This window comes from Manihot esculenta, chromosome 12, assembly GCF_001659605.2.
Source record: "Manihot esculenta cultivar AM560-2 chromosome 12, M.esculenta_v8, whole genome shotgun sequence".
In the NCBI taxonomy this organism is placed as follows: Eukaryota; Viridiplantae; Streptophyta; class Magnoliopsida; order Malpighiales; family Euphorbiaceae; genus Manihot; species Manihot esculenta.
The window spans coordinates 239,723-265,977 of NC_035172.2; the positions used below are offsets into that span (position 1 = coordinate 239,723).

Consider the following 26,255-nt stretch of genomic DNA (forward strand, 5'->3'; position numbering starts at 1 on the left):
GACTTCTGACCATCTTTTCTTATTTTGCAGGTCGTTTCATCAAATCGAATATTGAAAAACCCATACGATGGAACAATAAAAAAACCAGATCTATCATGAAATAAAAGGAAAATCAGATTTATCATTTTAGAACTAAATTACATAATCCTTAAATACTATAATTATTTTACAGTAATCTTATAATTAATTACAATTTCATATATCATCAGATCAACAATCTCTCCAATGTCTCCCCGAATTTATTTTGGTCGGTGACGTACTAAAATTTGCCTTGGAGAGAATGAAAATGTGTAGAAGTTCGGTCCAGGGGGAAAAAGCCAGTCAACATGTAGATTTCCACATAGGTACTTGTGCTGTATTTGATACATTAGTGATTTGAATAACAGTTAACTGTATTATTAGCAGCAGTTAATTGTTTCATTATATTAGCTGTCGGTTGTTTATACAGTGATTCAAAATAAAAATATTTAATACAAAATAAATATTGAATCAGTTTTAAATATAAAACAATAATAAAAATAACAATACTCAAATGTTGATATAAATCTCAAACAAATAGTACAAAAAAAAAATCCTAAGACTTCTATTTTTATACCTGTTTCCCTTTGGAGTTTGGACTCTCTCCTTCGCGGCTTTGGGACGTTGAGAAGGAAAGAACACCACATTGATGTTCCCCTTGCATTTTTCTTTTGTTCAAATCAACTTCTACGCTTTCAGTTCAGTAATACTCACTTTTTCCTCATTTTATTTTTGCTGAACATTGAAATGATTAGTTGTTCCAAATAATAAAATAATGGGAAAGAGTACCATCCCACCAGCATCAAATTTCTATTTATAATTAAACTAATATCACCCTCGTGTTGTTTGAGAAACTGAATGTCCAAGTTTAATTAATATAAAGCATACAATCAAAATTAACAACTCAATTAATCAAGATATGTTAGGGAAAGATATCACTTCACAACAGAAGATGAAATGATGCTGCCATCCGAAACCGTGAGGCTGATTCTCCTGATGAATGTATTGCTGCTCAATGTGTAAAGGAGGCTCAAAGAAAGGAACGCAGAGATTATGATGCTAATATAATACAGCAGATGAAGATAACTTCTTGATGCTGCAGTATAGCGTTTAGGATTGTCCGTGATTTAGTAGTAACATTTGAAGCTCCTGTGTTCGCTTTTCTATTGATTGAAACGCCTACTTGCATATATTCTGCAAGACCTTTTACGCAAATTTCGCTAGTTTGCAATAACTGCCTTTTCTCCGTTCCACAATTATTGGGCTTTCCTATGGAAAACTCAAGCCACAGCACCATATAGTCGAGTACACAATCTTGTAGTACAATTCCCAGACAGAAAATACGTACCTAATCTGAAACTGTTGATAGTAGAAACCTTCTTCCTGTTTCCCTAGTACAAGATCACTGTCTATCTTTCTTTTTTCACCTCAAGGTACATAAACAACACTTCCATTTTCCTCAAGTTAAAACAACATCTCTATATGAGTCTTTGACATGCATATATATCATATTCAAGATGCATAACAGCAACGTGGCAACTAAAACATTGTTTCTTTCTCTTTCCCATCTAAGGAATAAGTAGAAAGAAACTACTAAGGATCTCAATATCATAATGGAAGAGGATATCCACGGAGGTACGTTGAATCCACGCCTGATTCCCGCACCAATGCAACCCTTCCAGTCCGTGCCACCTTCAAGAACAGAGATAGAAAGAGGAATTAAAAAAAAAAAAAAATTCATTGATACAAGGGAGGAGAATATATGCCCATCAGCTAAGCACAATGAAACTCCTTTGATTCTGACTCTATCCTTACATCCCATTTGGCAGATTACTTAAAACATTTTAAGGACTGACATGTAGAGCAACATAGAGAACACAGTTTGAAAGTTTTGTTTTAAACAAATATGAATAACCCAGTCCATGCAGGATCACCAAATGGAATACAAAATATCCAAACCATTTCAGAAATCAACAAATGAACCAAGTCCAGCAGGATTCACGAAAACAGGTTAAAGCTCCTTTGCAATGGAACAAAACTTGGTAAGATAGGAATGAGAGAGGACGGACCTCACAAATCCCATATGGTTCCAATAATCTCTGCAGGGCAGCCATCTTGTTTAAATCACCAGTAAGCTGGGTAGAAACAAATACGTAAAGGATTTATAAGGGCACAAAACACAAATAAAAGATGATGAAGACAATCAATAGAACAGGCATCCACTGTCATGGCAATAAATGTGGAGCTCCTATATGGTGGGTATTCCAAGTATCTGACCCGCAGCCTAGTAATTTTCACTGCCTTGATCACTATAATCTGATTTTAATCAACTCGTAAATGGTTAGCTTTCAGCTCCTAGATTAATGCTTTGAATAAGAAGGTAAATGTTGGGACATAAAAGAATTAAGCAACCGATCGACTTTAGCAAATTGTTCAAGGTGTGCAGCCTCCACCACAGAAAGGAAAACAGACCTCAAGGCTCAAGCCAACTAACTAAATGATACTTGAACTTGAGAATTATTGTCACGGAAGAGAAATATTTAAAAATAGAAGGAATTAGGGAGATTAGAGGAGTTTGGAGGGAAAATATAGAGAGGAAGAGTGAGAGAGAGAAGGGAGAGAAGAATTAGGGAGAAAATGAGAAGAGTTCAAATTCATTCATATTTTGGAATGCCTAGCAGACTCTTCTAGCTCCCTTTTTTGGCTACTCTTCTAGCTCCCTTTTTTGGCTTTCTTTCAACAGAATAACAAACTATCTATTTCTCGCCTTTCTAGAATACTCTAATTATTTCTTCCAAAACTATCATTCTTGAATCTATTCCTCTTATATGTAATATGCAATGTTGACTTATTTGCTGATTTTAGAGATATGATTTGATTTGATTAGAATTTTTAATTATCTTTATAGTCATTATTTGATTATTTGCTTTCTATTTAATTATAATTCTTTATTTATATTTTCATGTAAACCAATTATAAAGATCAAGAGTGAAATACAAAAATACTCTAAAATTCTCTAAAATTCTTAAATTCAATTTTTTCTCTTTAAAATTTCAAAACTCTAGAATTATCTTTTTGGTACTAACCCATCTAGCAGCATTTCCACCTCTCACCGCTGGCACCAAGAGAATCGCCGGACCGTCGCCAGCCCGACTGCCCAACTCCGACGCTAGAAAAACCCGCCCGTGAGGCTCACGCGTTCTCCCTTTCCGGCGCGTGATACGTTGCCCGATGCTGCTTCGCCGCTCCGATCACTCCGGCGATGATTCCGACAGTTATTCCGGCCTTCCCGTATCACTACCCGGTCTTTTGGTGATTCGGTTAGGCTCTCTCGTGTGTACAACCTTGGGTACTTCCTATTTTTCATGGTTCATTTGTCTTTACCATGGCAGAAAGTAAAAGGGTCTCGATGGCAGAAAATAAAAAGGTCTCGATTCCTAACTCTGATAATCCTTCCTTACAAATTAATCCCGTAAAACTTGATGGAACCAACTATCTTGCTTGATCAAGGTCTTGTTTGTTATTTATCAAGGCTAGAGGACTGCAGGGCTATGTCACTGGTAATAAGAAGCAACCGGATGAGAGTGATCCAGATTTCCTCAATGAGACTCAGATAATTATCTTGTTATAACATGGTTACTTAACTCTATGTAACCTCATATCTCTAAGTCCTATTAGTTAATTGATACTGCTACAAAAATATGGAAGACATTGTCCTTAACTTATTTCAAGATTGGGAATGATGCTCAAATTTATGATAATCGAAATAAGATCCATGATATTAAGCAAGGAGAAATAACTATCTGCCAATTTTATTCTGAGTTATGTGATTTATGGTAGGAGCTTGATTACTATCAAGACTTCCGGGCAAACTGCACTGGACATGCAGTCAAATTTCAAAGAATGATTGAAAATGAATGAGTCTATGATTTTCTTGCAAAGTTGAATAACAAATATGATCCAATTCAGGTCCAAGTGTTGGGAAAAAATCATTTTCCTTCTCTAGAAGAGGCCCACGCCCATGTTCAACAAGAGAAAAGTCGTCGACATGCTATGCTTTATATTGCACCAGTTGAAAAGGCAGGGTTGGCTACTAGTTTGAGCACACCGCAGCCTCCTAATTCTAGAAAAGATCACTTGCATTGTGACTATTGTGGGAAACCAAGGCATACTAAGGAGACTTATTGAAAGTTGCATGGTCGTCCTACTAGAGGCCATGGGGGAAAACGAAATACCTCCAGAACTCAAGTTAATTTAGCAGAAACTGTGGATGAGACTTTTAAGGAGACAGCAGCAGTTGAGTTCCTTTCTCCTAAAAAAATTCAGTTTCAAGCGCCTCCTGTCTCATATTGACACCTTTCGTCCTCTGGTATCACATCTAATTTTGTAAAGTCAGGTAATATTTCATTTCTTGATAATATTTTATAGATTATTGATTATGATGCGAATAGACACATGACAGACTCTTCTAAACACTTTCTCAACTATTTTCCTTCTCTAACCAAAGATAGTATCAAAATTGCTGATAACTCTTTTACTCTCATATCCGGAACAGGTTATGTTATTTGCGCACCCAATATTAAATTATCATCTGTCCTTTATGTTCCCCGCTTTCTTATCAACTTTTTATCTGTAAGTGCTATCACCAATGCTCTTAACTGTAAACTTGAATTCTTTCCATATCATTGTGTTGTTCAGGATCTTCCTACAGGGAAGAGATAGGCAATAGTAGGCTGCATGATAGCTTATACATGTTGGAAGGTGATTCAGATTCTCCAATATCTCAAGCCTATTTTAGAGAAAATAAGGATGTCAATCAGGAATTAATACGATGGCACAAGCGGTTAAGATATCCATCTTTTTTATCTTAGAAAAACTTTATCCTAGTTTGTTTGCTAGAACTCAGTTTGATTCTTTATTTTGTGATACTCGTGAGTATGCTAAGTACACTAGAACCTCCTATCATTTGAATCATAATAAAAGTCAAATTCCTTTTATAACTATGATATCCATCTTTTTTATCTTAGAAAAACTTTATCCTAGTTTGTTTGCTAGAACTCAGTTTGATTCTTTATTTTGTGATACTCGTGAGTATGCTAAGCACACTAGAACCTCCTATCATTTGAATCATAATAAAAATCAAATTCCTTTTATAACTATTCATTCTGATGTTTGGGGCCTATTCAAACAGTCTCCTTATCTGGTAATCGATGGTTTGTCACCTTTATTGATTGTTGCACTCGAATGACTTGGGTCTATTTGATTAAAGCTAAAAATGATGTCTTTTCTTGTTCTCAATCCTTTCATAAGATGATTTCTACTCAATTTGAAGCTAGAGTGAAAATTTTGAGAACTGACAATGAAAGAGAATACATGGATAGTAGTTTTTCTACGTATTTGGAGAATAATAGGATGGTACACTAAACGAGTTGTCCTTATAATGCTCAAAATGGCGTTGCTAAAAGGAAAAACAGACATTTATTGGAGGTAGCTCAATCTCTTATGTTCACCATGAACCTAACTAACGCATATTGGGGAGATGCAGTCCTTGTATTTGCTTATCTTATCAATAGAATGCCCTTTAAGGCCCTTGACTTTATGAGTCTTTTAGAGGTTCTACAAGGGAAGAATTCATACACTGTTCCACAAAAAGTATTTGAGTGTATTTGCTTTGTCCATACTAGGACGGCGGGAAAGTTGGACTCCAAAGCTTTTAAATATGTGTTTGTTGAGTATTCTCCAACACAGAAGGGATACAGGTGTTATCACCCTCCATCTAGGAAATACTTTGTCAGTATGAATGTTACTTTTCGAAAAACTGAATTCTACTTCAGTACCACCCACTCACCTCTTCAGGAGGAGAATAATGAGCAAGAAGAGGTGATCCTGAATTCTATGATTCTGAATGATATGGTTCAGCTAAAGAGTTCAAGTTCTAGTAGACAGGGGGAGATGTCCAATAGGGGGGAGAGAATTGGACATTTGGACAAGCCAGATTTGAGAAGGTATTCGAGGAGAGACAAGGTAGAAGAAACCATTATACAGTCTACTCAAAGCCAAGAATCTTCTTCTGTTGAGTTACCCACAACTCTTAAATGCTCCAATGACCTAGATAAACCTATTACACGAAGAAAAAAGGTCAGATATTGTACTAAGCACCCTATTTCCAACTTTGTTTCTTATGAATCATTGTCTCCCTCCTATAGAGCTTTTATCTTGTCTATTTCCTCTGTGTCTATTTTACAGGATTGAAATGAAGTTATTGCAAATCCTAAATGGAACAGAGCAATGATTAAAGAGATGAAAGCATTGGCCAAAAATAAGACCTGGGAGCTTATTACTCTCTCACCTGAAATGAAACTTGTTGGTTGTAAGTAGGTGTTTACAGTGAAACACAAAGCCGATGGCACAATTGAATGGTTTAAGGCCAAATTGGTTGCTAAAGGATTGACCCAAACCTATGGAGTAAGTTATCAAGAGACGTTTGTCTCATGAACTCAATCAGAGTTCTATTATCTTATGCGGCCAACTTGGACTAAGACTTACAACAGTTTGATGTGAAAAATGTTTTCCTCCATAGAGATTTAGAGAAAGAAGGATTCATGGAGATTTCTCCTAGGTTCGCTGATGAGAAGACACAAGAAAAGGTGTGCAGATTAAAAAAAGCTTTGTATAGGTTAAAACAATCTCCCAAAACTTGGTTTGACAGGTTTAGCAGAGCCATAATGTCCTTTGATTACCAACAGAGTAATGTTGATCATACTCTGTTTATCAAACATCACAAGGGTAAGATCACCCTTCTTATTATGTATGTTGACGATATAGTCGTAACAGGTGATGACAAAGTGGAAATGGCTTAACTAAAAAGGTTGTTGGCTCAAGAATTTTGAATAAAAAATCTAGAAAAACTGCAATATTTTCTAGGTATTGAGGTGACTAGATAAGAAAAAGGAATTGAAAGTAACTAAAAGATGCAAGCAGGAACTGGTGAGTATGTGGATATTAGAAGACACCAGAGATTGGTAGGGAAGTTGATTTATCTCTTACACACTCCACTGGATATAGCCTATGCTGTTAACTTATTCAGCCAATTCATGCATGACTCTCGCGAAACTCATATGCAGGTTGTACTTCGCATCTTGAGATACCTAATTTAGATTGATTCTTTATGTATAAATACTCAAACATTGTAAAGATCAATTCAATTGGAACATAATAAAAAATTCCTCCTAAAATTCTTTATGGTATCAACTGTTTTCCTAATTTTAGGGTTTAAATTCATTTTTTCTCTTAGCTTTTTTTTTTTTCATCTCACCGCCGCCACCAGCAGGGTTGCCAGACCGTCGCCGGCCAGCCATCCAATTCTGATGCCAGAAAGCCACGCGCGAGGCTCGCGCCCTCGCAAGATTTTGCGTGTTTCCTACGCACCACCGCGTGACGTTTTCCGGTGGTCTTTTTCGATAGCGATTCTTTCCCGCAGACTCGCCTTCAAGTCACACTTCTAACCTATGCAGACCTGTGACTTGGTTCACCTTTTTCTGGCGTGGGAGACATTTTCCGGTGGTTTTTCCAGCATTGATCCTTTCCGGCAAACTCGTTGGACCCGTGCCATTCTCGCCGGTGAACAGTAATTTTTTTCTTCAGTAATAATAATTTTTCAATGTTTTTTATAGAAAAAGGGTGATTTTTCTTGAAATGGCAGCGACTTGTATGGGTAATGTAAGGACTTCTGATGATACTTTTGTTTTGTCTCTTGATTCTACTCCATGGATTATTGATTCTGGTGCAAATAAACATATGACAGACTCCTCTGAAGGCTTTATTATCTTCCATATCTACAAAAAGACACTGTCAGAATCGCAGATGGTTCTTCCACTCCAATATCTGAAACCGGTTTTATTATTTGTACTCCAAATATCAAGCTATCCTCTATTCTTCATATTTCTTGTTCCCTGTTGATCTTTCCAAAGCACTTAATTGTAAAATTGAAATTTTTTCCTAACCATTGTGTTATTCAGGACCTTCAAACTGGAAAGAAGATTAGCAATAGTAGACTGCATGATGACTTATATATATTGGAAGAGAATCTGAGTTTGAATTCACCTCGGGCTCTTTTTGGAAAAAATCAGAATGTCAACCAGGAAATCATACAGTGGCACCAATAGTTAAGACACTCATCCTTCTTTGTTTTAAAGAAACTTTATCCTGATTTATTTTCCAAGACTCAATGTGGTTCTTTAGTTTGTGATGCTTACTAGTATGCTAAGCATACAAGAACCTCTTATCGCTGCAGTGATAATAAGAGTATGATCCCTTTTTTGACCATCCATTCTGATGTATATAATCCCTTTTTTTACCATCCATTCTAATGTTTGGGGACCTACTCAAACGGTCTCACTATCTGGTAATCATTGATTTATTACTTTTATTAATTGTTGCACTCGCATAACTTGAGTTTATTTAATAAAGGCAAAGAGTGATATGATTTCTTGCTTTCAATCTTTTCACAAGATGATTTTTACTCAATTTGATGCTAAAATAAAAGTTTTGAGAACTGATAATAGTACAGAGTACATGGATGGCCATTTTTCTGCTTATATAGAGTCTAATGGAATACTGCATCAAACTAGTTGTCCTTACACTAGTGCCCAAAATGGTATTACTGAAAGACAAAAATACTCTTGTTGGAAGTAGCCCAATCTCTCCTTTTCACCATGAACCTTCCAAAAACCTATTAGGGAGATGCAGCTTTAGCCGCAGCTTATCTCATTAATAGAATGTCTCTTAAAGCTCTTGCGTTTAAAAACTCTTTAGAAGTACTACTAGGGAAAAATGCTTATATTGTTCCACCAAAGGTATTTGGATGCACATGTTTTGTTCATCCTAGGACAAGTGGGAAGCTTGATCCGAGGGCTATTAAATGTGTGTTTGTTGGGTACTCTCCCACACAGAAGGGTTGCAAGTGTTATCACCCTCCATCTAGAAAATACTTTGTCAGTATGGATGTTACATTTAGAGAAACTGAACCTTACTTCATTATTACCCCATCACCTCTTCAGGGGAAGGACAATGAGAGAGAAAAGATGATTTTTAGTTCTATAACTCTAGAACATTTTACTCTAGAGGATATTACTATACAGAAGAAGACTATTGGTGACCAAATTGGGCGTTTGGATAAATCAAAGTTAAGGAGATACTCAAGAAGAGACAAAACAGAAGTAGAAAAAGCCATTGTGCAGCCTACTCAGTGTCATGAATCTTCCTCTTCTCCATCTGGTGAGTGCCTAAACCTTGAGCCATTTGATGATCTAAATAAACCAATTGCTCAAAGAAAATAAGTTAGATCTTACACAAAGCACTCTATTTCTAACTTTCTCTATTATGATTCTTTGTCTCCATCCCATATAGTCTTTACCTTATCTATTTCCTCCGTGTCTATTCTACAGAATTGAAAAGAAGCTCTTGCAGATCCTAAATGGAAGAGAGAAATGATTGAAGAGATGAAAGTACGGGCTAAAAGTGAGACTTGAAAGCTTGTCACTCTCCCACCTAGAAAGAAACTTGTTGGCTGCAAATGGGTGTTCACTGTGAAACACAAAGCAGATGGATCAATTGAAAAATTCAAGGCTAGACTAGTGACCAAGGAATATACTCAAACCTACAGAGTAGATTATCAGGAGACATTTGCTCCTGTTGCCAAAATGAACTCAATCAGAGTATTGTTATCTTGCGTTGTCAACCTTGACTGGAATCTACAACAATTTGATGTGAAAAATGTACTTCTCCACGGAGACCTGGAGGAGGAAGTGTATATGGAAATTATATGAAAATCCCTTCTAGATTTACTAATGAAAAAACATAAGGTAAGGTGGGCAGGCTAAAAAAGGCTTTGTATGGATTCAAGCAGTCAACCAGAGTTTGGTTTGACCGATTCAGTAGAGCTATTATTTCCTTTGGCTATCAACAGACCAATGCTTACCATACCATATTTATCAGACATCACAAAGATAAAATGACTATCCTTATAGTCTATGTTGATGACATAGTAATGACAGGAATGACACTAAAGAGATGACTCAACTGAAAAAGCTTTTGGCTCGAGAATTTGAAATTAAAGATCTAAGAAAACTGCAATATTTCATGAGAATCGAAGTTGCCAGGTCAAAGAAGAAAATCTTTATTTCTCAAAGAAAATACATTCTGAATCTTTTAGAAGAAACTGGTATGTTAGGTTGTAAACCAGCAGAAACTCCCATTGAGAGCAATCACAAGCTACAAGCAAGGATTGGTAAATCAAGTTGGCAGGCAGACTGATTTATTTGCCTAATTTTTCACTGTTTTTGACGGAAAAAAGTTTTTTTTTTTTTTGAAATGGCATGACTTGGGTGGGTAATGTAAAGACTTCTGATAATGTTTTGCTCCATGAATTATTGATTCTGGTGCAAATAGACATATGACGGACTCCTCTGAAGGCTTCCTTAATTATTTTCCATGTCTACAAAAAGACACTGTTAGAATCGCAGATAGTTCTTCCACTCCTATCTCTAGAATCAGTTCTATTGTTTGTACTCCAAATATCAAGCTATCCTCTATTCTTATGTTCCTCGTTTTTCCATATTAATATTTTATCTGTTGGTGCTCTCAACAAAGCACTTAACTATAAAATTGAATTTTTTCAAAACCATTGTGTTATACAAGACCTTCAACCTAGGAAGAGGATTGGCAATAGTAGACTGCACGATAGCTTATATATATTAAAAGGAACTCTGAGTTTGAATTCACCTTGAGCTCTCTTTGAAAGAAATTAAGATGTCAACCAGAAAATCATACAGTAGCATCGATGGTTAGGACATCCATCCTTCTTTGTTTTAGAGAAACTTTATCCTGATTTATTTTTCAAGGCTCAATGTGACTCTTTAGTTTGTAATGCTTATGAGCACGCTAAGCATACAAGAACCCCTTATCTCTCAAGTAAGAATAGGAATATAATCCCTTTTCTGACAATCCATTGTGATGTTTCGAGACCTACTCAAACAGTCTTACTATTGGGTAATCGTTGATTTGTTAATTTTATTGATTGTTGCATTCGTATGACTTGAGTGTATTTGATAACGGCAAAAAGTGATGTGTTTTCTTTTTTTCAATCTTTTCATAAGATGGTTTGTACTCAATTTGATGCTAAGATAAACTGATAATGGCACAGAATACATAAATGGACGTTTTTTTGCTTATCTCGAGTCTAATGGAATATCAAACTAGTTGTCTTTATATTAGTGCTCAAAATGATATTGCTGAAAGAAAAAATAGGCACCTATTGGAAGTAGCCAAATCTCTTTTCACTATGAATCTTCCAAAAATCTATTGAAGAGGTACAATCTTAGCCGCAGCTTATCTCATTAATAGAATGTCTCTCAAAGCTTTTGCCTTTAAAAGCTCTTTAAAGGTACTGCAAGGAAAAATTATTATATTGTTCCACTAAAGGTGTTTGGATGCACGTGTTTTGTTCATACTAGGACAGGTGGAAAGCTTAATCTGAAGGCTCTTAAATGTGTGTTTATTAGGTACTATCCCACACAAAAGAGTTACAAATGTTACCACTCTCTATTTAGAAAATACTTTGTCAGTATGGATGTTACATTTAGAGAGACTGAACCTTATTTCAGTACTACCCCCAAAAAATACTATCAGTATGGATGTTACGTTTAAAAAGACTAAACCTTACTTCAGTACTACTCCCATCACTTCTTCAGGGGAGGACAAAGGACAATGATCTCTTCAGAGGGAGACAATGAGAGAGAAGAGATGATACCTAATCCTATAACTTTAGAACGTTTTACTCTAGAAGAAACTACTATAGTATATAGAGGACTATGGTGATCAGGATACTGCTATAAGGGGAAGACCATGGGTGACCAAATTGGACATTTGGATAAAAATACTCAAGAAGAGATAAAACAGAAGCAGAAAAAGCCATTGTGCAGTCTACTCAGTGTCATGAATCTTCCTCTTCTCCATCTGTTGAGTCATTCCTAAGCCTTAAACTCATTAATAATCTAAATAAACCAATTGCTCAAAGAAAAGGAGTTAGGTCTTGCACAAAGCACTCTATTTCTAACTTTCTCTTTTATGATTCTTTGTCTCCATCCTATAGAACATTTGCCTTATCTATTTCCTCTGTCTATCCCACTTATCTATTTCCTCTGTGTCTATCCCTCAGAATTGAAAGAAAGCTCTCAAAGATTCTAATTAGAAGGGAGCAATGATTGAAGAAATGGGTGATGTCTCTTCCACAAGGAAAAAAAACCAGTTGGCTGCAAATAGGTGTCACTATGAAACACAAAGCAGATGTATCAATTAAAAGATTGAAGACCAAACTAGTTGCCAAGGATACACTCAAACCTATGGAGTGAATTACCAAAAGACGTTTGCCCCTGTTGTCAAAATGAACTCAATTAGAATATTGTTATCTTGCGTTGTTAACCTTGACCGGAACCTACAACAATTTGATGTGAAAAATGTATTCCTCCATGGAGACTTGGAGGAAGTGTATATGGAAATCTCTCTTGGATTTACCTATGAAAAACCACAAGAAAAGGTGTAAAGACTAAAAAAGGCTTTGTATGGATTGAAGCAATCACCCAGAACTTGGTTTAATCCATTCAGCAGAGCTATGATTTCCTTTAGCTATCAACAGAGCAATGCTGACCATACTCTATTTATCAAACATCACAAGGGTAAAATTACTCTTTTCATAATCTATGATGATGATATAGTAATGACAAAGAATGACATTGAAAAGATGACTCGATCGAAAAAACTTTTGGCTCAGAAGTTCAAAATTAAAGATCTAGAAAAATTGCAATATTTTCTGAGAATCGAGGTTGTCAAGTCAAATAAGGAAATCTTTATTTCTCAGAGAAAATACATTCTGAATCTTTTGAAAGAAAATGGTATGTTAGGTTGCAAACTAGCAGAAACTCCCGATGAAAGCAATCACAAGCTACAAGCAGGAATTGGTGAATCCGTGGATATTGGTAGATATCAGAGGTTGGTAGGCATCTTTCCCATACTCGACTAGACATAGCATATGCAGTAAGCTTAGTCAATCAGTTTATAGTCATTTTATGCATGATGCTCGTGAGTCCCACATGAAAGCTATTTTTCACATTTTGCGAGACTTCATTTCGCATTTTTTGATACTTGAAGTCTGCTCCTAGAAAAAGTCTGTTATTCTCTAAATCATCTCTACATAAACACATTCACAGATGCAGATTGAGTTGGATCCCTTGATGATAAGAGGTCGACTAGTGGTTACTGCACACTTGTTGTGGGAGGAAACCTTGTTACTTGGAGAAGCAAAAAACAAAGTGTTGTTGCTCGATTAAGTGCTGAGGCGGAATATAGAGCAATAGCACAAGGTGTTTGTGAACTCCTATGGTTGCAGAGATTGTTGGAGGAATTGAAATTGTTCTCTTGTACTGTGACAACAAAACTGCCATCATTATAGCTCACAATCAGTCCAACATCACTGAACAAAACACATAGAGATTAATCGACAGTTCATTAAAGATAAATTAATAAATGGTGTTTTGAAATTAGATCATGTGACTTTCAATGACCGACATATTTACCAAAAGGCTCAACAACAAGACCTAGGTTTGCAAGTTGGGCATGTTAGATATCTATGGACCAACTCGAAGAGTGTTGACCAACATAAAAGATTCCTAATCAGGAGGATTCGGATCTTTGGGATCCTAATTAGGCTTAATTATAGAAATTTTATTCTTATCGTAAATATTCCTAATTTAGGTTGATTCTTTGTATATAAATACTAAAACCTTGTAAAGATTAATTTAGTCATAATAGAATCAAAATTTTCTCTCAAATTCTTCAAAACTCCTAACAGAATTTTCAGGAAAGAAAATTTTGATATAACAAGATACTATTGGATTATGAATATGGGAGGAATTACCTCGAGGGTAATAGTGTGATCAGAAACATCAACAGCTTTGGCCCGAAATATGCTAGCAATATCAAGGACATCTCTCCTAGCAGCAGTGTTCACAGCTATCTTTATCAGCATCAATTCTCGTTCCGCAAATGGCAAGTGTGTAATATCACGTACCTGAATAAACCACCAAGCTTGTTTTGTCATCGTATGCTCATTCAAATATGAACTTATCCACAAAACTAAAATGATCCTCATGATGAGAACAGGCAGCTATTTCAAAATTAATGGGGATTCGGTTCAAGGATATAACAAAACTTTTCAGAAATTATATACTGAAGCTAAATTTTTGGCCAAGAAACAGGATTAGTGCCAAAAACCAATCTCATCCTCCAACACCTTATTATGGTAGGATGATAATTGCTTTGTGTTCTAGATTGAATCATCCAGAGCCTTAGCATATAGAACCTGAGATTATACCTGCAAGTTTATAAAGCTCAAATTCTTCAGGACAATTAATGCACAAGATACCTGAGTTGCCTCATAAGAAAAAAACTGTGGTTCCAACTTTAATGCGCAACATAAAGGCCACTCATTTGATTTTCTCCCACTTCAAGCTCTTTTTTCTCTTTTTGCCCTTTTCCAATCTTTATTTCAAAGGTCACATGGTTACTTGAAATTTAGTGCTTTAAAGTGAGAGCCTTAAGAGGCATGATCAACTCACGGACTCTTACCTCATGCATATCTATCAACTTGTGAAGATGGAGAACCAACTTGCCAATTGACTCATCAGTTCCAGGAATGACAGTCGTAATGCGGGAAAGTCGTTCTCTTTCAGCCGGACCCACAGCAAGACTCTGAGAGGTTGAAATTTGAAAAAGAAATAACAATGATAAAAATAAGTCAAAATAGTTAGAAAAGAGAGATGAGCACAGGCTACAGACCTGAATGTTATAACCTCTTCGTGATATGACCCCAGTAACCATGTTGAGAACACCAGGAGAGTCATTCACGAGCATAGATAATGTGTGTGACCGAAGTCCACTTGACTGAAATAGTATATTAACAAAGAAGGTCAAGTGCATATGAGAATGACAGGTTTGGCAACTACTAGAATGCAGCTGCATGATACCACCAACTCTAGGCATTATAGATCAAGCGAATAATAAAACCACTTCTCTCATAACAATTTAATAGTCAATAAGCTGAGAAGATTCTTATCTTAAATATCAGATCGAGTTAATGTTAATTCACAATTTTTATGATATAGAAATGGCATGACAAAGATAAATGGATCAATCAAAGAAAAAATCGCGTTGACCATGGCATCTGCACTCAATAAATTTCAATTTGATCTGATACTCATTCACAGCCTAGCACTATGGATGAGATGAGAGGAGGGTAATTAAGAGAAGGATACAGGAAAGGTAAAGAGCCTCAGAATAGGAAGAGTTACAACAAAAAATAGAGAAAGGTGAACTAATGGGAGGGTAAAGGAGGGTAATGGACAAGGAATAAAAATTTTCATACCCCCCCCTTTCCCTTACTTATCTCTTCTTCACCTCCAACCAAACATAGTATAAAGCGCACACCACGCAGACCAGGGAACCAATGTTCACTCGAAAGCAAGCATAAACCAGAAAAAGATTGTATAATGTCAAAAAGAAAACAAAATTTTGATGCATGAATATGTATTCCAAGACCGCAAATATTTATTCCAAGATGGTCTCACATTTCATATGTTTACACCTAATATAGGTACAATATTTTGAACAAATTAATATTATTATTCACATGCCTCATACACCTCGTGTAGTTGTGCAGACAATTATTTATTCTTTAGTGAAATAAATTGCCAATATATGGCATGTAAAACAGCAACATGCGTATGTGGATCTTGAATGTGTCAGCCAAGTGCCTTACATCATCATCATAGATAACACCCCAATGAGCATCAAGAACTTGATTGACTGAGTCATCATTGTAAGGCTCCACAGGATATACATCACCCTTCAATCAGAAAAAGAAAATTAATTAAATAAATAATTCAAGAAGATATATGACTCTTTATTTTGAAGTGCAACAAATTGATGGCAAGCAGCAATTTGCAAAGAAGACAGATAACATATCTGTTTAGAATGTTAAATGACCTTACAAAATTTATCATGAAAACTATAATTGTCCAGGACATATATACCTTTGAGGATGAAATCATGCTGCCATTAATTGATCCATTTGAATTCCATGTAAAACTATTTGTGGGGTTACTGGATAAGACATCATTAGGCTGTGCCTTGTCAAGGTCAGGATAAGCAGCTGCAGAAAATCTCCAAAATGGAGCCGTCTCACCCATCCTTTCCCGTCTTACAGCAATCTATAATTAGTAGAAATCCATACTTCATTGCGCAAAAAATATTCCTACACTTCAGCATAGGAAAAGAAGCTTTTTTATTTATCTTCATGTTACATATTTTGAACTTAAATACCCATGAATGACCTTAGTACCTCACATACAGAAGAATAGACATTCCCTGATATTTCTTATTACAATTGTTTTGCATGCCCTAAAGGCAACTCTTATATACAAGGAAGACCAAATAATATTATTTATTCCCTTTCTACTAAACAATGAGAAAGAAGCTAATTCATTCCTTCGATGAATCATAAATATCATAATATTATAGCTTCAAATGAGGTCAATCTTATCATGTTGAATTTATCTCAGTATATACCATGTTAAACCACAATTAACGAAAGGCTGAGGTTGGAAAGTTTTGGGATCTCATAGACCACCTCTTATGATATGTGTTGAGATATATTGAGATTATTTCTGTAAATAGTCTAGATTTGCAGTGATAATTAGGATATGATTGTGTGATATGATTGGGATATGATTAGAATATAATTAGGGAATTAATTTATTTTCTTACCTAGCATGTACTCTTGTAAGTAGTATATATACCCCAATTGACTTGATGGGAATAATCAAGCATTTTCTCTCAAATCTTCTACTCTCTTTTTCTTCTTTTAATCAAAGTTTCATGATATCAGAGCCAAGAAATTTGGTTCACCTTTGAGTGGCAGACCTGCCACCTTACTTTGGTGACTTTCTGGAAATCAGTCAGTCTCACCACCCAGCCCATTCCCCACGCCGGTCTCCGATCTATTTTCCGGCGAAGCACCGCCTCCGGACGCGCCACCCTGCACAGATGGCTTCCGGCCATGCGCCGGCGCGTGCACCACTTTCCGGCAACCATTTCACGACGGCGACTCTTCCTCCAGCCTTGCCCGACGCTGGCGACCCCAGCCCAATAGGTCCAGTTGTCATATCAGCTCGCCTTCACACATCCGTCATCCACGCGCGGACGCGTGCACATCCTCCGGCGACCGTTTCACGCCAGCGACTCTTCCTCCAGCCTCGCCCGACGCTGGCGACCCCAGCCCAATAAGTCCGGTCGTCAGATTTACTGTTCACAGGCGCTCTTTTTGGCAGATTCGGCTCCCTTTTTGCAGATTCGGGTCTCTATTCAGTCCCTTGTTGTTTCAGAATCTCTCTCAACATGTCTAAGAAGCAAAACACCCTCAATACAGGTTCTGAGTCTCTTAAACCTTTCTTTTCAATTGCTACGGTTAAGTTGCAAGGGAATAATAATTATGTGCCTTAGGCTGCATCCATAGAATTATGGTTTGTGGGACAGGGATATAATGATCATTTAACAAAAAATGCCATTGATATCACTATCACTGATAGACCCAACTGGGTTAAGATTGATGCTCAACTATGTAGTCTTTTGTGGCATTCGTTGGATCCAAAATTGCTTGCTTTGTTTCAATCTTGTAAAACTTGTTGTAAGGTTTGGACTAAGGCCAAAACATTATATACTAATGATATACAACGCATCTATAAGCTTGTGTCAGATATGGTTCACTTACAACAAAATCATCAAGATATGGCTAGTTACTTGGGTCAAATAGACACTCTGAAAGATGAATTTAATTCTTTTATGCCCCTTACTAATGATGTTGATGCGCAAGAAGGACAACGTGATAAATTTTTTATGGTTTTGGCATTAATTGGATTGCGATCTGATCTGACCTTTGCTCTGTGAAATATCAAATTTTGACTGGTTCAGTTATTCCAACTTTAGAAGATGTGTCAGCTAGGATCTTACGGATTTCCCTTAGTAAGAGTGATGCTACAGATATGGAATCCTCAGTTTTGGCTGTACAAGGAAATCAAGGACAAGGAAGCAATCACAAAGGTAAAGGAAAGAAATTTCATTGCACTTATTGTGATAAAAAAGGTCACACACGGGATGCATGTTGGGCACTACATGGCCGACCACCACGGTCCAATCAAGCAACATCCTCCATCTACCAGCATTGCTCACTCCGGTAATTCCTTTGCTTGTCTAACTAAGTCTTCACCTGTTGGTCCATGGATCCTAGACTCTGGTGCTTCTGATCACATCTCTGGTAATCACAATCTTTTCTCTACTCTTATTTCACCTTCTACACCATCTAAAGTTTCCCTAGCTAATGGTTCACAAACTCAAGTTAAAGGAATAGGAGATGTACAACTTCTTCCTTCTATTTCCTTAACTACCGTCTTGTTCACTCCTGAATGTCCATATAATTTAATCTCCATTACCAAATTGACCAAAAACCTTAATTGTTCAGTAACCTTTACTGCTAATTCTGTTGTTGTGCAGGACCGGAGTACTGGGAGAATGATTGGAACAGGATCTGAGTCACAAGGATTGTACCACCTTTCCACCACTTCAGTTGCTTTTGTTTCTACTACGTCCGCTGAGCTTATTCATAACCGTTTGGGACATCCTAGTCTTCTCAAATTGCAAAAAATCGTCCCCAGTCTTTCTTCTTTATCATGTGAGTCATGTCAACTTGGGAAACAAACTCGGGCTTCATTTCCCAAGCGAGTCAATAACAGGGCCACTTCGATATTTGATATTGTTCATTCAGATATTTGGGGTCCAAGTCGTGTCAGTACAACTTTGGGATTTCAATATTTTGTTACTTTTATTGATGATTATTCTCGTTGCACTTGGTTGTTTTTAATGAAGAATCGATCTGAGTTATTCTCCATTTTTCAAAAATTTTGTGTTGAGATACATAATCAATTTGGTGCTCGCATTAAGGTTTTGCGTAGTGATAATGCACAAGAATATCTTTCCTCCTCTTTTTCTCATTTCTTGTCTACTCAGGGTATTACTCACCAGACTTCTTGTGCCCATACTCCTCAATAAAATGGTGTTGCCGGACGCAAAAATCAGCATTTGATTGAAACCGCCCGCACCTTATTTATACATCATAATGTTCCGCTGCGTTTTTGGGGCGAGGCGGTCCTTACTGCCTACTATGTGATCAACCGTATGCCTTCCTCTGTTTTGTAGCATTAGAGTCCTCATTCGGTTCTCTTTCCTAACCAGACCTCCAACCAATTGTCACTGCGAGTTTTTGGATGTATATGTTTTGTTCATGATCATACCCCTGGTAAAGACAAACTCCAGCCCAAATCAGTTAAATGCGTCTTTCTTGGCTATTCTCGGCTTTAAAAAGGTTACAAATGCTATGATCCCACTACTAACAGATATTTTGTCTCTGCAGATGTCACCTTTTTTGAAACCTCCCCTTACTTTTCTTCTAGTTCAACGCATAAAACCTTTGTTCCTAGCGCTTTGCCTGTACCTACACCTCTTATATCTCCTTGGCCTCATGTCAGTCCACCCCTTCAGGTCTACACCCGTCGACCCCGCCCATCTGCTACTAACACTGATACTTCTCTCCCTGATGCAGATACTTCTAGTGACTCACCTCCAGTTCCATCTTCACCTCCTTCGGTCATGCCTTCAGTAGCAACAGCTACTCCTCTTGCTCTCCGAAAAGGTATTCGCTCTTCTCGCAATCCTCATCCCATTTATAATTTTGTGAGTTATCATCATTTGTCTTCTTCCTATTATACTTTTATTTCCACCATGTCTGCTGTTTCTATACCCAAGACAGTTAGAGAAGCACTGGATCATCCTGGTTGGTGTAATGCAATGGTTGAGGAGATGACTGCTCTTCATAATAATGGAACTTGGGAACTGGTCTCTTTACCACCTGACAAGTCTACTGTTGGTTGTCGATAGGTTTACACAGTTAAGGTGGGACCTGATGGCAAAATTGATCGCCTTAAAGCTCGCCTTGTAGCTAAAGGTTACACTCAGATTTATGGGCTTGATTACAGTGATACTTTCTCTCCAGTAGCCAAAATAGCTTATGTTCGTCTCCTTATCTCACTGGCTGCAATTAATCACTGGGCCCTTCATCAACTGGACATTAAAAATGTCTTTCTTCATGGAGAACTCGCCGAAGAAGTCTATATGGAGCAACCTCCGGGGTTTGTTGCTCAGGGGGAATCAGGCTTAGTATGTCGTCTTCGACGCTCATTGTATGGTCTAAAACAGTCTCCAAGAGCATGGTTCGGGCGATTCAGCAATGTAGTTTAACAGTTTGGAATGTCTCGAAGTGATTCTGATCATTCCGTGTTTTTTCGATATAATGGCAATAGATGCATCTACTTGGTGGTCTATGTTGATGATATTGTCATTACAGGAAATGATCATGATGGAATCTTTCAGCTTAAGCAACATTTGTTCAGTCATTTCCAAACTAAAGACCTTGGAAAATTGAAGTATTTCTTAGGGATTGAAGTGGCACAGTCTAAAACAGGTATCGCAATTTCTCAACGAAAATATGCTTTGGACATATTGGAAGAAACAGGCATGTTAGACTGTAGACATGTGGATACTCCCATGGATCCAAATGTCAAACTGGTTCCTAAACAGGGGGAACCACTTAAAGACCCTACTAGATACAGAAGATTGGTCGGCAAGCTCAATTATCTCACTATCACTCGACCGGATATTTCCTTTGCTGTAAGTGTAGTTAGTCAATTTCTTCAAAATCCATACAGTAGTCACTGGGATGCAATCATTCGCATTCTCAGATATGTCAAAGGAGCTCCAGGACAAGGACTACTCTATGAGGACAAGGGTCACTCACAAATTGTTGGCTATTCTAATACAGACTGGGCAGGTTCTACTTCAGATAGACGATCTACTTCAGGATATTGTATTATGATTGGAGGGAATCTTATATCCTGGAAAAGTAAAAAACAGAGTGTGGTAGCAAGATCAAGTGTAGAAGCAGAATATCGAGCTATGGCTTTAGCGACATGTGAACTCATTTGGTTGAAGCAACTCCTTCAGGAATTAAAATATAGCGATACTGGTCAAATGAAGTTGATATGTGATAATCAAGCTGCCCTCCATATTGCATCAAATCCAGTTTTTCATGAGAGGACGAAGCATATAGAGGTGGATTGCCACTTTATTAGGCAAAAGATTGAGTCCGGATGCATTTCTACTAGCTTTGTCAACTCAAATAATCAACTAGCTGATGTGTTCACAAAATCACTTCGAGAATCACGAATAGAGTATATTTGTAACAAGCTTGAATGATATGATATGTACGCTCCAGCTTGAGGGGGAGTATTGAGATATATTGAGATTATTTCTGTAAATAGCCTAGATTTGTAGTGATAATTAGGGATATGATTGTGTGAAATGATTGGGATATGATTAGGCTATAATTAGGGAATTAATTTATTTTCTTACCTAGTATGTACTCTTATAAGTAGTATATATACCCCAATTGACTTGATGAAAATAATCAAGCATTTTCTCTCAAATCTTCTACTCTCTTTTTCTTCTTTTCATCAAAGTTTCAATATGTATTACAATTTTCATTTTATTTTCTGTTTTGCATCCTGGTCCTTGCAGAAGAAAAAGAATCAATTAATTAAATACTTCAGGGGTTATAGTCAACCTAATCTAGAATTCAAGACATGCATTTGGAAACTTTGCAGGCGTGTGCACTCTTCCGTCCATATGCTAATCCTTGAATTAATTAACAGCTTCATAGTCCAAGCATTTCATTATGTAGCATGTGAATGTATGCATGCCTAATCCATACATTCATGCAAAGCATTGAAAGACATATTTGTACCTTCCCAGTTCTACTGAGTTCTTTTATTCTGAACTTGCTTAAGTTCCTTAAAACAGCAGACGTCTTTCCAGGGTCTCCAGTGATCTGGGACATCCACATCAATAACATACACACCAATAATAACCCAAAAAAAAATACTAGCATATATCATGTTGATGTACAGTAGAAGTTTATAGAATACAGAGACCTTTCAGATTTAATACATAAAAAGTTAACTCTTCCCAATGCTCTAACAAAGTGTAATAGAAAAATGTTGTTTAAGATGCCTAGGCAGTTAAAGCCACTGAAATCATCACATTTCCCATAATTATCATTTCAGGTTTATGTCAATCATATATCAAGTGTCAGTCATAGGACGAAATTGAAGAATGAAGTAACATATATTCAACGATCTGACTAAAAATCACCTCAATAGTCAGTGTATGCTCTGAGATATCAACAACTTTTGCTCTAAAGATGTCCACCAACCACATGATCTAAAATTTAAAGCCAATTACGAAAGATCAGGTATTGAATACAAAGCCATGAAGAAAAACACCAATACCCTAAAACTATATGAGTTCTAAATTTTCTTAAAGCATAATTTTGTAGGCCGACTCAGCCAAATTCCACATATTAGGTCAATAACAGATAGAAAGCAGTCCTGATTGGTGATAATTGCTTCACACAGAACAACACATATGAAACCAACAATTGTAACCATAGAGTTGATAGCACAGCAAATGTACAAAAGATGCACAAAGAATTATGTGCAAACACCTGGTTGGCATTTAAAATAATTGAAACATCACACTCTTCTTTGTGTTTAAGGAATCACCCACTAATTATGAAACGGCCATCTGATAATAATAAGTTTTCCAACAATACACAAGAACAAAATCTTTGCAAGCTCATTGACATTATTTATACAGTTTTCCTGGGAGGCAACAAACATTAGCTTAACAAAGACAGGAAAAAATTACAGATAATAACTTAAATTGAAATAAACATGTAGAAGCGACCACAAAAAATTTAAAATATTTTTATAGGCTTAAATCTGAAGGAGCTTTAGATAAAGTTTTCACATTTCATCAGTGACAAATAGCATAAGAATATCCATAGCCTATAGAACATAATGGCTACATGAACAGCTTATCTTTCTTAAGATTAGAGGAGTCATGCCTGCCTATTTTTACTAGATAAAGAACAAACTAAATGCTACATCATTACCTCAGGACGTGTACTTGGATCCACATTAAGTTTTATAAGCATCAGTTCACGTTCTACTTGTGGTTCCCTAGAGATATCTTCCACCTGGTGCATCCAAACAAATTAGTAAAAGAAGTGCAGAATAAACAGTCAGAGAGAATTGCTTCAAGAGGACTATGCTTATGTTAAGAATAACTTCATTGTCCAGCAAAAAAGTTACAGGCTAATGCGGATGAGTCTTATACCTTTATGACATTCACAAGCTTGTTAAGTTGTTCTACTACTTGCTGCAGAACGTTATCAGTTCCACGGACAACTATGGTAAAGAGAGCCTTATCCTTGTTCAAACCAACTGCAAGGGACTCGATGTTGTAACCCCTTCTAGCAAAAACGCCCGCAATCCTGTTTATTATTCCACTTTCATCGCCAACGAAAACCGATATCGTGTGCCATAGCAGCCTGAAATTAAAACCATATGACAAATTTATGAAATTTTTTTCAAAAAGATTACTTCTTGAAAACCAATACAATGGAAGTTACTTCTTGAAAACCAATACAATGGAAGTATCTACTCTCTTCATCCCCAAGACACAAAGCTCAAAACTTTACCATGAAACAGAAATGAGGAAACACTTATCCAATTTAATGCGTATAACAAATATGATACAGAAATGGTAAAAAGCAAAAACAGTATGCCATACAATCACAATAAGCAGCCCAAACAGAAAAATTAGTAAAATTTGTCGGCTAAACCCATCAAATGAAAGACAAGAAAACAACATCAAACAGTACCCTTTCACGTCAACCTGTATAAGGGGAAAAGAAGAATCCATATTTGCAGGCGACATGAATGGAGACGAGAAGGCAGAGAGAAACATAAATTAAAGACAAACAGAAGTAAAAAGAAGTTGAAATAGAGGTAAAACCCGACTTGGGGGGAGAAAAAGCAGACACTGAGCGGGTAACAGGGGCAGCATTTCCATTGTCTTTCCTAATGCTAGCAGAGACCTTGACCACGGCATTAGTCCTCCGAGTATGTGGACGGAGAAAATGAAGAGAGACAACGCTGCTGCTAGCTGAAAAGCCATTACTAAAATCCAGTCTGAAACATGGTTCTCGGGTTGTGGTTGAAGTTGAGTAGGGTAAAATGGAAGCTGCCATGTGCTTTTTTCTGTACTATCCTAGCTTTCCCCTTCAGAGAGACAAAAAAAGAATAAGTGAGAGGAGAAGAAGCCGCGGTGCATGGAGGCTAGATATTGATTGATATTGATAACCAGGACAGAGTGAGGCGACTGTCCATTACGGTCACTAGAGGACGTGGTCCTTTTTTTCGAGAATTGGGAGAACATACATGTCCACAGGAATACACGTGACACGTCCCAAGATTTTTCTTGAATAAATTAGTTTTGGTTTATGAAAGTTGATAAATATATTTAATTGTTGAAAGTTTTCGTACGTTGTCCTTTTGTACTTCAATGTTTTTATCTTTTTCTCGTTTTTAAACCTAAGTGTTTTTTTCCTTTTTCGATTATTAATAAAGTGAAATATTTTTTTATTTCTGTTAAAAATTCTAACAAGTAAAAATATTTTTTACATATAATTTAATTAATTTTTAAAATATACAAATATATTTAACAGATTTATAATAACAATTTTCGAACCGTTAATATATTAAATGATTTAATTTTCAATTATAAATCTAACATTTTATTTTTAATAAAAATAAAAACTCTTAATTCTCGTATTATTTTAATAGTTATTTCTTATTCAATAAATAAAAATTGAGAGGAGACTTTTTATTAATGTAAAAAACTTATGTTCTTTAAATTTTATTGATTCGACTATTTCAAAATATAAATTTTAATAAAAATTTATTAGTTATTAGGAATTTTCAAAATTACAATAACGATATTAATTTTAAAATTTTATTCGAACTTTATCTCATAAAATGTTTTTTTTGACTTTATTCAGAAAATTTTAATAATTTATACTCGAGAGATAAAAAAAAGAAAAATGAGTATTTTTATCAAATTATCTTATACATAAATTTGATTTTAAATAATTATAAATTTTTATTAAATTTTAGAATTGATATTTTTATTAGATTGGTTCGTTATAATATTACTCTAAATGCTCATACTTTATTTATAAAATCTATTAAATATAATCGTCTCTATTTAAGACTACATCTCTCATGACTTAATAAAATTTTATTAATATAATTAATAAAATTATTTAAAAAAATATTTATTTATTTTTAAAATTCAAAAATTTATTGTCTACTCTATCACTCTGTTCCTTCATGCATCCTTAAAAAAAAAAAAATATATATATATATATATATATATATAATAGTACTCACAAATTTGACCATAAATGTAAGTGTATCGTATTAAATTTAAATGTAAGTGTATCGTATTAAATTTTAGAAGTTTTTAATTTTTATTTTTTTATTTTTAATGTTTAGTTAAAAAAATAAATAATATATTTTAATTTATTATATTTTATATAATTAACAAAAAATTAAAAATGAACAATATTTAATTTGATATAGTCAAAATATAAATAATTATATTAAATATATTCTGTTATACTATCATTTGATTTTTATTATATATTAATAATATTATAACTATTATATTAATGTTTTTATTATTTAAGGAGTACTTGAAATTAATAAAATTGTTTTTTATGATGATGGGAGTAGTTAAAACATGTATTTTTAACCGTTGATTATTTTATTTATTTAAATTTAGTTTATAAATTCTATGATTTTATAATTATAATAATTATTAATTTTTTTAAAGAAAAACAAATAATTAAATATTTAAAGGGATATAAATTAATTAATATATTTTTTAAAATAGATCAACAAGATAAATAATTTAAGCAGTGAAGTAATAATTTGTGGGAAAAATATTAATATAACAAAAATAAGAGACACTGCATGGCAAAACTTTCTTAAAATATACTACATGGCATCTAAAGAGTTTCTTAAAATGTGGGGTGAGCATTTGGTTCAAAAATG

At 35.5% G+C, this 26,255-nt stretch overlaps 1 protein-coding gene across 7 annotated transcripts; it reads right to left on the bottom strand.

The window, feature by feature from the left end:
• Positions 1-786: 786 nt before the first annotated feature.
• LOC110627279 (acetolactate synthase small subunit 1, chloroplastic) lies at positions 787-24,525 on the bottom strand. 7 transcript variants are annotated; one of them, XM_043948890.1, is made up of 12 exons: positions 24,159-24,521; positions 23,473-23,686; positions 23,249-23,332; positions 22,447-22,515; positions 22,040-22,123; positions 16,164-16,340; positions 15,890-15,976; positions 14,911-15,015; positions 14,701-14,823; positions 13,991-14,143; positions 2,088-2,153; positions 787-1,710 (listed from the first exon to the last, which is right to left on the bottom strand). In XM_043948890.1, the coding sequence occupies exons 1-12, from the start codon at positions 24,386-24,388 to the stop codon at positions 1,627-1,629; spliced, it is 1,476 nt and encodes a 491-aa protein (XP_043804825.1). In that variant the 5' UTR covers positions 24,389-24,521; the 3' UTR covers positions 787-1,626. The 7 variants fall into 7 exon arrangements, with proteins under 7 accessions (XP_043804825.1, XP_021629225.1, XP_043804827.1 ...); XM_021773533.2 differs by lacking the exon at positions 2,088-2,153 and having other exon boundaries at positions 24,159-24,522; XM_043948892.1 differs by lacking the exon at positions 16,164-16,340.
• Between the last annotated feature and the right edge of the window lie 1,730 nt (positions 24,526-26,255).